Source organism: Mus caroli, chromosome 1 (genome assembly GCF_900094665.2).
Source record: "Mus caroli chromosome 1, CAROLI_EIJ_v1.1, whole genome shotgun sequence".
In the NCBI taxonomy this organism is placed as follows: Eukaryota; Metazoa; Chordata; class Mammalia; order Rodentia; family Muridae; genus Mus; species Mus caroli.
In genome coordinates, this window is record NC_034570.1 from 84,889,264 (window position 1) to 84,903,768 (window position 14,505).

Consider the following 14,505-nt stretch of genomic DNA (forward strand, 5'->3'; position numbering starts at 1 on the left):
TTCAGTTTGCATTTCCCTAATGGCCTAATTATATTGAATACTTTCTAAAGTATTTATTAGCCATTAATATTTATTTCGAGAATTCTCTATTTTCCAAAGCCCATTTTTAAATCGAACTGTTTTCTTGAAGTTTCTTTCCTTTTCTTCCTTTTTTTTTTCTTTTTAGTTCTTTGTCCTAAATGTCAGTCCTGTCAGATGTATAGTTGCCAGATATTTTCTTCCATTCCACAGGCTGCCTAAACAAAAATCCCAGTCCCAAATGTAAACTCTCTCCTTACAAGCTATTGGTCATGGAGGCCCCAGTATAGATTTCCAGCATTCTTCTTGGTTACCCAGCAGAACTGAACAACGAGGCACCTTGGTTGTAAAACAGAGAGATCAAGCTGGAACTTGGCCAGTCACTTCTTCCCTGCTGGACAGCTTTCACAGTGAGAAGGTGCTGTACAGACTAAAGGGTGAGAAAAGGCCTGAGCTCTTACCAGCTGTGAACCCAACAACTATAAACACAACTTGTGAGACAAGGTATGCTTACAAGTGCAATAGTGGCACTGCTATTGTAAGTAACCTACAACTCTTGGAATAGATTTGATGCCTGCTCCATAGGAGGTAACACATGAGGGTACACACACACACACACACACACACACACACACCCCTTTGCTCCCAAATTTATGGCTGGGACACTATAGGTCTTAGAAGGAACTGACTGCTGTTGTCTGACAGGACACTAAACTGCTCTCTAAATACTTAAGGCTTATACTTATAGATAAATGCCACTATTGACTCAGAGAAGCTTCTCTGGGAGTGACTAACAATGAATGCAGAGACTCATGTCTGTTCAAGGTGCTAAGAATAAGTGATAGCTAAGTGCTCATCCCTCAAAGGATATTTATATACCTCCTCTAAGGCTTAATTAGACAGCATCATGGAAGAGGGAACTCAAAGAATATAAAAGTAGGAAGAAAGGAAAAGGGCTGCAAAATGCTATCTTCAGGGCGTGAGTGGAAGCACGCTCTCATGAGAGCTGTGGTTGCCTGGCTGTGCTTTACAAGAGTAGGCCTGTCAGCAGCCAACCATGGATAGCGGAGGGACTCATGGGGCCCTACCCAGCCCTGCTGAACTATTGGCTACTGACAGATTCTGGAAGTTACCGACTTCAGGTGCATATGCAATGGTGATAGATCTGAACCCTTGCTCCCACAGCAAGACCTGCCACCTGACAAGGCCCCTCTGAAGGCAGCTGCTAACAGATGCCAAAGGCTTTGCTAGGGACAAATGCAGAGGCCATGAGTGCAGAGACAGCCTCTATCACCAGACCTGTGGCGTCATGCAGAATTAAGCGATGAAAGTAGCACTGGTAAGCACGTGTATGGACAGAGGCCTGAGCATAATGGACGTTTAGAGCATCTGGGTGCCAGGCCAGAGGGTGGATGTGTGATAATGAGTCTGGATTGGGAACGACCTCTGGGGTGCCTGTGTTCTCAGAGACAATGAGAGCAGGGGGGCTCTGACTGTGAGTGGCTGTATCCCTGGATGGACATGTAGGATGACAGGATGTTTGGGAGGAGGTGAAAAGTAGGAGCTGGGGAAGCAGGAAGCAGTGACTACTGTAGGCAAGTCTGTTTTCCCTCCATCCTCAGCTTCTTAACTTCCTCTTAACTACCTACCTCGTCTGCCTTGCCTGGATGGACTGCCACCCCTGAGTCTCCCAGGAAATAAATTATTCTTCCCCATATTGTTCTTGTCAAGTATTTAGTTGCAGCTACAAAAAAGCAACTACTAGAAAGTCTTCTGAAATGACAGTGACTGTCTAAACCCCACGGCCCCAGTCTGTGCAGTGTGGTCCGGCCAGCTGCTGACCCCTGTCCTAGTCCCCATTCTGTCCTCTGCCTAAGTCTCCTGTGACACCTCTTCCCACTGCCAGTGGCATTCACCATTGCCTATCCATTCACATAAACTTTTGTCTTTAACAACACTTCGTCATGGTTCACTGCAGCCCCCATGCAGTCATTAGAAGCATCCTCAGTGTCCCTCCTTGACCTTCCCAGAGTACCCAAGGTGCACAGCTCCTGCACCACCATCTTATACAGCAAGTTTGCTCCTTCTCCTTGTTCCTCAGGACATGAAGTGTCCTGACATCCTTGTCAGAAGTGCTAGGGTGGACCCACTAGCTGGCTGCTGGCATTCCTGCACTTCCCAGGAGTGGCGTGAGGCAGTGCTGGCTCCCAAACAGCAATGGTAGCAGTGCTTGCCAGTGAGTGTAAGCAGATCACTAAGTCAGAGTTGTCTGAGGTTTGAGCACAGTGGCTGGCCAACAGTTCTGCTTCCCAGGGAGTGCCTTGGTGAAAGCCACAGATTCCCAGGCTGTCAATAGCTGGTAGGAAACAGACTGAAGGGCCTCATGCACTCATCTCTGAATCATCCACAAAGAAATTTCCAGTGGGAAATTTTATGATAATTGTTGCTGTCTTTAATAGCAAAGAAAATCCTGTCCCTGGGAAGAAAGTCATTTTACTTACTGCCATGCATCATTTCAAGCCATCCTTTAAAATGAAAGCAACTCAGTTTCCTTAAACAACAAATAAACAAAGCTAACATTCCTCTACATGGTCACACAGTTCTTAGTCAACAAAGAGGAAGCCTGAAGAATACACAGTACTTCTGAAAGAAAGAGACAGAGCAGCTCTGCAAAGAAAGGCTGCAGGCAATCAGGGTTAGGGTCCTCAATGCAATGCTGACCATTCACTCCCTCACTAATGGCCACCTGAGACTGTGCTGCAAGTCTTTACACTGTGACTAAGAGCAGGGGGAAGCACATCACTGCCGAGAGGAGCCTGCACAGATAGTTTGTGCCAACAAGTCTGGGTGGGGTCCTGGCCCAGAAGTGACACGCTAAGGAGATCTAGGTGACAGCTCAGTTAGCACCCAGAGTCCATGCCTAGTATGAACTGAAAGCTGGTGATATGGAAACCCTAGGTGATAGGGAGACCTCCACTAGCCTCACAGCATCCTACACATATAAAACTTCTTGAGTAACTAAACTTGTTTTTTAAAAAACACTCAGAAATTAAAAAGAAAAGATTCCTCCAATTATTTGTTTAAAATCTTTATCCTTTCTAACACTTAATTAAATCCACATGTCCAGTGCCATGGACTCTCTTTGATATTCAGTATTAAGGTCTCTACTGCTCTGATAAAACACTATGACCAAAAGCAACTTGAGGAGGAAGGAGTTTATTTCATCTTACAGTTTGTATCCATCACTGGGGGAAGTCAGGGCAGGAACGGAAGCATAAGAAATGGTGGAATCTTGCTGACTGGCTTGCTCCCCCTGGCTTGCTCAGCCTGCTCTCTTACACCATCCAGGACCACTTGCCTAGGGGTAGTACCACTCACAGTGGGCTGGGCCCTTCCATATTAATCGTTAATCAAGTAAACGCTCCACAGGCTTGCCAAACCAGCATCTGGTAGGCTCATTTTTCAGTTGAGATTCCTTCTTCCCAAAGCTTGTGTCAAGTTGACAAGCCACCATCCAGAAGATTATTAGAACACAGAAAGCCTTAACCACACAATGATGGCGATGGTGTCAAGCTCACCGTAAAGCCACTTCCCTATGTGTGGCTCACTAGCTGGCTTAGACCAACTCTGCCTCCCATATGAGCAGAGACAGATGGCACATAAAGTCTCCACTCACAGGAATCAAGGCAGGCAGTGGCTGTGTTTTATGCTGTTAGTGGACAGAGCAGGTGGACTTACAGTCAGCATTTCAGCCTTCTGGGGTATCCCTAAGTCTCATGAGCAGCAGCAGAGAGGCACCAAACAGAGCTTCTGGAAGCAGTGCACACAGTAGGGATGAAATCTCGAGGAAAGCAGGAAGACTGGAAGTACATCAGACCTCATGGAACCCACACACAGCCAGCCCTTCAGCTTGATATTAGAATGGATTCTGATGGCCTACCTTCACTTTAATGCTGACTAGAGATCTCCTTAATAAAATACTTTATTATAATTATTTAATATTTATTCTTAATAAAATACTATCAAAAGTGGCAAATATCAGGCATAGTGAAAGAAGATGTGAGACAAAACACAGGGAGCCAGGCCGTCCAGGGGGCACAGAGAGATGACCAAACAGCAGAAGGGAGCCAGGCCGTCCAGGGGGCACAGAGAGATGACCAAACAGCAGAAGGGAGCCAGGCCGTCCAGGGGGCACAGAGAGNTGACCAAACAGCAGAAGGGAGCCAGGCCGTCCAGGGGGCACAGAGAGNTGACCAAACAGCAGAAGGGAGCCAGGCCGTCCAGGGGGCACAGAGAGNTGACCAAACAGCAGAAGGGAGCCAGGCCGTCCAGGGGGCACAGAGAGNTGACCAAACAGCAGAAGGGAGCCAGGCCGTCCAGGGGGCACAGAGAGNTGACCAAACAGCAGAAGGGAGCCAGGCCGTCCAGGGGGCACAGAGAGATGACCAAACAGCAGAAGGGAGCCAGGCCGTCCAAGCAGACCCAAAAGACACACACTGCAGTTATCAGATTGCTCTATCACAGATTAAGGCTCAGCAGGGTGAGTGTTAGGTGCCTTCCCCATCTTGAGTTAATACTGTCCTCACAGTCCCCATAATAACTTGAGGGACTTAGAAGTATGGAGAATTAGGACACATTATCACAGCAGTCCACAGGAGGAGTTGAGCAAACAGAGCTCAACAGTCTGTGACTTTATGTTGCCTGCAACAGGAAAACTACTGACATTAGACTCAAATATATCAGAGATGACCATTTTCATTACCAGGTTAATCACTACAGTGGTCAACTAGTAACAGAACGATGACTAGTTGGCAAGCAGGACATACATGAAAGCCAGAAGAAAACCATAATCCCCCAAAGGTAAACTAAGCAGGACAGGTCAGAAAACACCATGAGACAACCCACATAAGTACTTTTTCCAATGTAACTGGATACATATTACAAATACTCAGAATAACTGGAGGTTTTTGTTTGTTTATTTTAATACCTTCAGATAACCAGAGAAAGGCTGACGTGAAAGGGAACAGAAAATAAATCCTGGGCAAATATTAGCTGAAGACAGTCTAAGGTGCTGGAGCAACATTCATGAGAAGAAACTTGAAGGCAAGCTCTGTTGATATGGGTACAGACAGTAATGTCAAAGGCACAAGATGGAAAGTACTATCCACCTCGCCAACGGCACACCCACTATCAGTGAGGCCAACGCTGACTGGCAGAGGGAGGCAGGGAGTGTGTGGACCTAGCGGCCATCGGGAGCAGCTGTATCCACTCAGGTAAGATGTCAGTCCAGACACAGACCATGGTAAGGAGATAGCTCCCAAAATGTATACGGTGAATACAATTATTTTCAAATAGGCTCAAAGAACTTGTTTAAAAGAAAATGTTGAGTCCTTCAAGTAAGGGAGGGAGGAGGGGGAATGGCCACATTGAACCCCTTAATCAAAGCTCCAGTGGTCTGTAGCCTCTGCTGCTCAACTGACAGGAGTGCAGGCAGCTGTCTCCGGATGCAGACCCATGTGTTTCACACTTTCCAATAACCAACATGCTACAGCAGATGACGGACAGAGGACACTTCCTATTCCATGATACTGCTTGGTGCAAGCTACTGGTCTTGTTAGGCCCCTGACCCTGCCTACATAGCTAGAAATAATAGCAATGGAGGAACAAAAGACTTGTGAAGAAGATGTATAAATTAGAGAAAGTCACGAGGAGAGAGAGATGCTATTTCCATGTCTGCATTACTCTGGCACCGTTGCGGCAATGTACCACTTGGCTGGAGGAAACTCCATACAAATGTAAGGCCTCACAAACGGAAGCCTTAGAGATACACTGTGAGGAGTAAGGTGACACTGGATGTAGCTGTGAAGAACGAATGGAAGATATGTGTCCAACAAGACAATGTACCTAGAAAAGACACTGGATCCAGTGCTTTATCAATAGAAATGAGGGGAACAGCAGCTGATCCACTCTTCACGGAGGTGGCTTAGTGGTCACATGTATCCCTGACTTTGCTCCCATAGTAGGGCTCACCTCTCTGAAGCTGTTGTAGATCCGGCTACCCTGATGAGCTCCAATAGTGATTTCTGGGAGGTAGACCGGAATGGTCGTGTAATTCAGCACTTCTGACTTATCCTGAACCCTGAAAAGTAAGACAAACATGGATTACAACAAGCCATCAAAATAAGTACCATTAGGCAAATATTCTTAACTCTTTATGTATCATAGGGACTGGGGAGATGGCTCAGCAGTTAAAAGCACTGGATGCTCAGAGGATCTGGGTTCAATTCCCAGCAACTGCACAGCAGCTCACCACTGTCTATAACTCCAGTTCCAAGGGATCTGTCACCCTCACAAGACATATATGCAGGCAAAACACCAATGCACATAAAAATAAATAGATCTTTAAAAAAACCCCAAAAAAGTAAACAAAAAACCCCCAAACAACAACAACAACAACCACCACCACTACTAACTACGTGCTGTTCACAAGCAGGCAGGTTCAAAGTACCACTTCTTTCAAAGATCTCTGGGGCCATGTAGCCACTCTGCTAAACAGCTCCAGAATGAGGGAGTTCTGAGAAGCCCTGATACCTTCAGATAGTGGGCTCTCGATGAAGGGTTTGGGAAATGGAAAAATGGAGCCAATGTGTGCTTCACACACAATAGCAGGAGTAATCTACCAGCAGATGATAGTCCCCACGTTATGCACACTATGCCCTCATTAGAAAGCCAAGTGACAGTACCACATGGAACTCGCTAGGTAGCACACGGGGCCATATTTATCAAGGGTCAGATTCTGGTACTACTAATACCAACTTTAGGCTTCTCCCTTGCTTTACCATTTCATTCTGCTGATTCAAGAACGTTCATACAATTGCTACAGCCCATTCTCTTCAAAGATGGGTTCAACATAACCATTATGCTTGAAGAGACAAACCTTTTTTTTTTTTTCCATTTTTTCCTTTTTTTCTTTTTAATTAAATCTGAGCATAGTCATGCACTAGACACCCTAGTACTTGGGAAGCTAAGGCAAAGGAACTGCCACAAGTTTGAGTCCAGCCTGGGCTACCTGGGGAGACAAATGTCTGAGGGGAAAAGGCACTAAAGCCTTTCTTATTCTTATAGGCTGAAGAAACAAAGTAATTACTTTCAACAGATTCTTAGCTACACCTAAGTTGTAAAGGCAAGAGAGGATGTTTCTTGTCTGCAATTTCCAAGTGTAGATTCCATAACTGATTCTGGTTCCTGGTGGCTAGATGTAGGAAGTACCCGGGCTCACTATATAAATCTGCAGGTAGACAGTCAGGTCCCCACAGAACTAGAACCTAAGAGGAATGCATGGTGCATGGGTCCACGGGTCATGCTTGCTTCCACAAGAAATCACAGAGAAACGATGACTGTGGTAAGGCTGAACTTGGTGGCAGGAATGTCCTAGTGCAAATGTGCCACTCCCACAATGATTCAGCGATTCAAATCCCCCAAGCACAGTGGTTCAGGTAGCCCTGCCTGCCTGTCCTCCCGTGTGGTTTGCACTGGTTTAGGTGAGTGCCCATACTAGATAGACACCGTCAAAGATTAAGATTGCTTTTCTTAGCTTTCATATCCTATCCAGTTTGGTTTTTTTCTGCCAAAAGAAATGAAAACATTTAAAAACAGTTCAAGCATGCAAACAGTAGAGTCTGTAGAGGACACAGTAGCCCTGCTCTGTGTAGAAGCTTGCTCTGATTAGCTGTTACATGAAATTCCACAGTGCCAAGGCCTGGCCTCAGCACTACTTTTGAGCACTCCCTCTCCACAGCAACAAGTTGACAACCTTCTCATGCTCTTCATGACTATGCTAGCAGCACACACACACAGCTCTCTACTGTAACACAGGATTATTCTGTACCTGCTACTGTTAATTCTGTTGAAGAGGTAACAAAATATTTCAACTAAAAATGAAGTACACCGCAAATGTTAACAAATATCAAAGGAGGGTGTCCTGGAAGTATGTGAAATATAGAACAACAGCGCCATCTATGTTTAATTTGCCAGAATTACAATTTACACATGCCCCAGAAAAAGAACAAGGCGGCTTTAAAAGCACTCTGTTGTGTACCTTACTTAACCTGGAGAAACAACTCTTAGCAGAGCTCACAGGACGAGGAGAGACACAGCATGTCTCCAGTAAATGCTTGTCAGACAGGCTAAAGATAACATCCGTGACCAGAGGTAATGAAAAACTAAAGGCACTGGGAAGCCTCTATGACTCAGAAAACAAAGCTGATAAGGAGCTCTGCTTACGCAATAAACACTTGGTTCAAAGCTGCAGATGGAATAAACCAGCTGAGAACAATGTTCCTGCCACACCAGTGTCCAACTATGATGTGATGCAGTGTCACAGGCTGATTAGTACCATGGACAGACAGCTTTAACCAGAGGCATTGAGGCAAGACAACAGAAAAGTACAGAACAGCAATTAAGGTTTTATGGCTGAATATTCCTCCCATCGGAGAGAGTCCACTTTTCTCCCACTTTCCACAGGCTGTTTTTACTTCCTCCTGAACTGTAGTTCTGCCTGAAACCATGTGGAGAACTTGCATCCATCACTACAGTACTAGATCTCTGTCTGGAAACTTCCAGCAGCTGCAATGAGCCTCACGGGCAGTAGGTGGGGCTGGGAGGGTGGGTACGGGGGTGGGGGGGGTGGGGGTGGGGTGCAGTGAAATGTAGCTGAAATTAAACAGAAATGTTCTAAAGCAATAATTTGGTCAAGTCTGGACCAAATAAGTATAACTGCAAGTGGCATGTTTACAGTAATTGTCTCAGAAACAGATCATAATTTTCACTCAAGAAATTAAGATCAACACAATTACCATTGAAAACTTATGAAACCGAGGAGAGGACACAACACAGGGAAAGGACAAAGCCACAGTAAATGAAATACAAGCAATTAATTGGATGTTGTAACTCACAAACTCTGGGAAAATTACAGGTCACAGCTCTATACCCTGATAACCATATAACTAAGTAATACCAAAATTATGAATTTTAAGCACAGGTCAGATCAACATGTGTTTCAGATCACATTTAGAAAATGACATGGTATTATCTGTGGGAGGTCAAAAGCCAGAAATACTCCCTAGTCTCAGTGAGTCTGTTTGGATCTTAGTCCTCTTTTTCTAATGCTAGCTCATACCCTCTGCCCAGTTAACTGATCCTAAAAAGCAAGGATCCCAAGACATTTGTGTGACAGACCCACGGCATTAAGAGGAGGTGTCATGGTGATAACAAGACAGTGATAACCTTGCAGGCTGTGAAGAATATAAAGTTCAACACGGGGATTCAGATCACCAGGTGCTAGAGCAGGACAGAGGTTGCAGTTTCTGAGCTAATCCAGGAACAGAAATGTTAAGTGCTTGAGAGCACTCTTCATAAAGAGGAAACAGGAACTCTCTTAACCTAAAAACAAGCAAACAAAACAGACGAACCTCTGGAGGTGTACTGGAAAACAGTGAGGGCAGTTAGGAACTGACCAGAAGCAGAGATCCAAAATGAGGGCACCAAACCACCACAGCAGAGAACAACAGGGTCAGAAGAGAAACCACAACAGAGTACATCAGCCTTTAGAGTAGTCTTTGGGGAGAAGTGAGGGTTAGCATGAACAGAGGGGCCCAACAGCCTCAGACTCTATCCCAAGCACATGACAGAGCAGGGCAAGACAGGCACAGGCTCAGAGTGCTGCAGCAGCTCCACTTCCTGAAGCTCTTCCTGACAGACACCTCACAGCATCTCCACATCTGGGCTTTCCACTGCAAACCATCCTTCACTTTCTCATTTTCATGCAGCAATCTTATATGGCCTCCTGTCCTCTTAGGGCTAGCCTTCATGCAGGACTCCCCTGCCACATGCTTCCTGGACTCACAGCTCCCTGAAACTATGGAAGAAGAATTTCTGACTCCTCAATTCTTGTGTATTTCATGCCTCTAGAGCCAATACCATTTAGATAACACTGCCAAGTTCAGCAGCCAGCTTGGGATGGGCCCTCTTTGCCTTTGACCACATCGGTATGTTGAAGCTTCCTCATAAGTTGGAAGCTTAGCTGTATGAGGTCTTGTTTCCTGGGCATCTTACCCTCCAATGAGGAACAGTCCAATGTGGACTTGCCTTAACTAATCTATTTAAACAATTGAAGCCTCTCTTCACAGAGATGCCTTGGCTGTAAACATTAAACTTCCTAGTGCTTTTATTTTCCTTCAGGTTATATATGTTGTTATTTCTTTTTGTTCCATTTGCTCTTTTTCAGTGTAGAACTATATACGGATTATCAATAATAACCAAACCACAGACTCAATGCTATACTCTCTTGAAATTTCCTCTGCCAAAGAGATTAGTCTATTACTTAATTAGCTTCAGGTAAGTACTCAGGACAAGGGCAGAAGGCAGCCAGATTCTTTGCCAAGATATCACAGCCTAGTTGTTGGTAAAGTCCATGCGTGAATATGAGCCTCAGTGCTACTGACTTTCAAGTTCCTACTAGAAGAGTCCATTACGTTCTGCTTACAAAATTCAGCTACTTTACTAATCTAAAACATCAAGGCCTTCCACATTCCTAAAACAAAACAAACAAATAAAACATGGTCAAGTTCTTCACAGCAAGAGCCCACTCTCTAGTACTAAAACCTCTGGACAGCAGGGTAGAATGCCATAGAATCAGGAAGCAAAATTTTTCTTACTGGATTCCAGGGATGACAGTGAATGGAATCATTCCTTCCACTTCCTGATACCTAGACTGGCTATCGAAGCAGCACCACATACTGAATGCTGATTCAAAGCACATACTACCTTCTGGAGAACCCTGAGTGCAGGGAAGTCTTCACAGTGAGCACCACTATGGGCAGGGTACCTGGCTGTACATTTTACTTGAAAGATTGTGTGACTGTCTGAATATTGATTTATGGGTTGGAGACAATATTTTGGCTGGATGGTCAGGGCTACAGAATGAGGCAAATGCTTCCTGCTTGCTTGTCTTCATTCTTGCTGGCAAGTCCATCTATCCTGTTGTTGCAGCATTCATGCACCAATATTAGAACCAACTTCTTTGGGACTCTAATGTACACTTAAGACTCTGGGAATGGGGCTGGAGAGATGGCTCAGTGGCTAAGAACACGGACTGCTCTTCTGAAGGTCCTGAGTTCAAATCCCAGCAACCACATGGTGGCTCACAACCACCCGTCATGAGATCTGATGCTCTCTTCTGAAGACAGCTACAGTGTACTTATGTATAATAAATAAATCTTTGGGCCTGAGCAAGCAGAGGTCCTAAAAATTCAATTCCCAACAACCACATGAAGACTTACAACCAGCTGTTCAGCCACATTGTACCCATATACATAAAATAAATAAATAAATTAAAAAAAAAAAGACTCTATGAATCTTCCAGGCCCTCAGCACCAGATAGGGACTAGAGGGAATAGTGTGAAATAGCTATTGCTGGATTATCACAACAGCAACCTATAAATCAACCTAATAAATCCCTCTCTCTTTCACACACACACACACACACACACACACACACACCCCTACCTATTCAAGGAAACAGAATGTATGACTCCATTTCAAGCAGTTATAGGTATCCCATGGTATCTACAGGGATGTTTTCAGAGACCCTGTGGAGAGCAAGCTCCAAGGACATAAAAAGCACAGTACTGACTGTCACACAGCCTCCATGTTTCCAGCCACACACTTTCAGTAATTCTCACTGTGGACACAGCAGTCACACTATAATGTTCAAAGAATATTGAGAAGGAAAAGTCTCCACATCCTCAGAACAACCACAATATTCAAACAAACAAACAAACAAACAACAACAACAAACTTGGCTGATGTTGTGGCTAAAGTAGGCTAACTGCACACTTCTTAGATGACAGTTACAATATACTAAGAGATCGTATCTTGCAGTAGAGTGGAACAATGCCAGCAATGCTGTAAGGGACCGAGAGTGCACCATGCTGTCAGCCACCTGCCCTCCTGTGGAATGGCACTGGACACAGATGAGCTAGGAATTACAGGAAAACACAGCAACTGAAATGCAGTTTTTTTCTAAAGTATGAAATGCTGATACAAAGTAGAATATATTAAATGATCAGTTAAATTCAGAGATAGGGAAAGGAAACAATGTAATAAGTAGAAAGCACAGACTACAGAGAAATGGATTCTAATAGTACTGCTCATTTTAATGTAAAAGATCCAAGTATAGAAGATACAACTGGGGGCTGGTGAGATGGCTCAGCGGGTAAGAGCACCCGACTGCTCTTCCGAAGGTCCAGAGTTCAAATCCCAGCAACCACATGGTGGCTCACAACCATCCGTAACGAGATCTGGTGCCCTCTTCTGGAGTATCTGAGTACAGCTACAGTGTACTTACATATAATAAATAAATAAATCTTAAAAAAAAAAAAAAAGAAGATACAACTGTCAAGACAATATGAAAAAAACAAGACGTAACTACTTGCTGTGTGGAAAAATGACTTAAAATTGGGATAATAAAAGTAAAAGAATGGACAAGACACCATGCCTCTGCTGAGAGCAAAAGTTAATATTAATGTAAATGTTAATATTTCAGACAGAGAAAAATTCAGAACAAAAGAAAACAGCAGGCATATGCAGATGAGCATTCTCTAATTAGAAGATATATTTAACAACAACAATTGAACTACAAGGCAAAAATAAACAGGACTCGATGGAGAGAGAGACCCCAGAGAACAGGCATTGCTTGAGCTTTAAGCCCCTTTCAGAACTGACAGATCCTACAGAGGACACAGATGACCCAATCACCACAGGCCTTGGCTCTATGACAGGCAAGCTCAGCATTCCCATAACAGAACCCACACTGTCTGCTCAATGGAGCATGTGCCAAGGCAAAAGACATGACACCCAGAAAGACACCTGAATGGAGGTGAAAGAAGAGAAATAGCAGAATGTTTGCAGATCACAGCCGGGTTTGGGAGTGGGGGTGGGGGAAGAATGATAGGTGGAAACCCCAGATATGACACACTCCTAAATCCTATGTGAGACAAGGAAAGTCTCAACAGAATTCTGAAAATATTTTACCTTAGTGAAACTGAGTGAACCTGGGCTTTGTTAGGAAAGAGGGTCTAAGTCAGCTGTCTACCCTGGGATGCTGAAGAGAGCAGCTGAGATCTAGGGAAGCAGGAGGAAGAGTAAAAACCATCAATGAAAACAAAGCCTCGATGAACAGCCAACAACCTGGCTCTTTGAAAGTCACCAGCAGGAAAAGGACTCACAGCACAAAGCAGCCAGGAGGAACGTAACTGAAATTTAGAAACTGCATGCCCAAGCAATTCTTCTCTGAACACATTGGCAGGCTTCTGTTCATTTCTATTTAATTATACTGCATCACTGTGTATCCACGTGTACACATTCATGTTCCTGTGTGTGTGCAAATGCATGTGTGTATGTTTGTGTCTCTATTGTGTACAGAGGCCAGAGGGTAATTCTGAGTCTTCCTCATTCTCTTTCAGTCTTAATGTTTGAGGCAGGGTTTCTTACTGAAAGAATTTGGCTGTCTGGCTGATCAGCAAGCCCCAGGGACCCCTCTGCTTCCACACAAGCACGCACAACTAAACCTAGATTCTTATGGGCATGCCTGGAATCTACTCAGGTCTCTTACTAGTTAACTAGGTTATCTCTCAACCCTAACTGTGCTTCTTTATAGATAAAATATTCAATACCAATAGTTTCTACAGAATAATCTTGCCAAAAAAGAAAAAAATATCAGTAGTTGTAAAATGTATTTATCTGTACAGTCTGACCCAGTAACGATTCTTATTCTCAATGAAGTAACCTGCTGGTACAACTGCATCTCTGGAAGTCCCTTTAAAGATCTAGCATATCCTCTATGGAAATACAAGGCACCCAACTCTTCCTGGGGGCCCTGTGTAGGTGTATCTGCTCAGAATGCAACCAGGTTCCAAAAGAGGGCTGCAAGCTTGCTTACAGACACAGAGATAAACAGAAAAATGGGAAACCTGTTTCCTCTGAAACTCAAAGTTCTCTCCCTGAGGCTATTTTGTCACAGTAGTTTGTTCCTTGCTGTGAATGTGGCAGGAAGATACTCCCAGCAGTCTTAACTGGAGGGAAGGAAGTGAGTGGCAGGGGCTGAGTGAGCAAGGTGTATCGGCCTTTGCATGGAAAGGCTGAGGGAGTCTGAGGCTTCCCAGGAGTCAGACTTGGGAGTGGCCTTTATAACTCAGTAGTTCCGGGCCCTAGTTTGCTTGCATCTCCCACTAAAATGTGCCTCTGCTGAGAGCAGACATTTTATTTGATCTTAAAGTCTTTCAAACTAAAACCAAACCTGGCACAGAGTAGAAGCAAAATAATGACGCAGTTAATAACAACAAATTACTATGTACAGCAAGTTGCTTAGAAGGAAAAAGGGCAAAGATCGCAGTCCTGGCTGGTGCAGTTGACAACTAATTGAAGCAT

The 14,505-nt window shown here is 44.4% G+C and overlaps 1 protein-coding gene across 1 annotated transcript in view; it reads right to left on the bottom strand.

Annotated features, from left to right (window-relative positions):
* Ndufa10 (NADH:ubiquinone oxidoreductase subunit A10) overlaps positions 1-14,505 on the bottom strand; it is a 35,227-nt gene that overhangs the window by 7,233 nt on the left and 13,489 nt on the right. Inside the window, exon 9 of the mRNA XM_021171889.2 lies at positions 6,049-6,157. Within this exon, the coding sequence (XP_021027548.1) occupies positions 6,049-6,157 (109 nt within the window). The remainder of the gene's footprint in view (positions 1-6,048; positions 6,158-14,505) is intronic.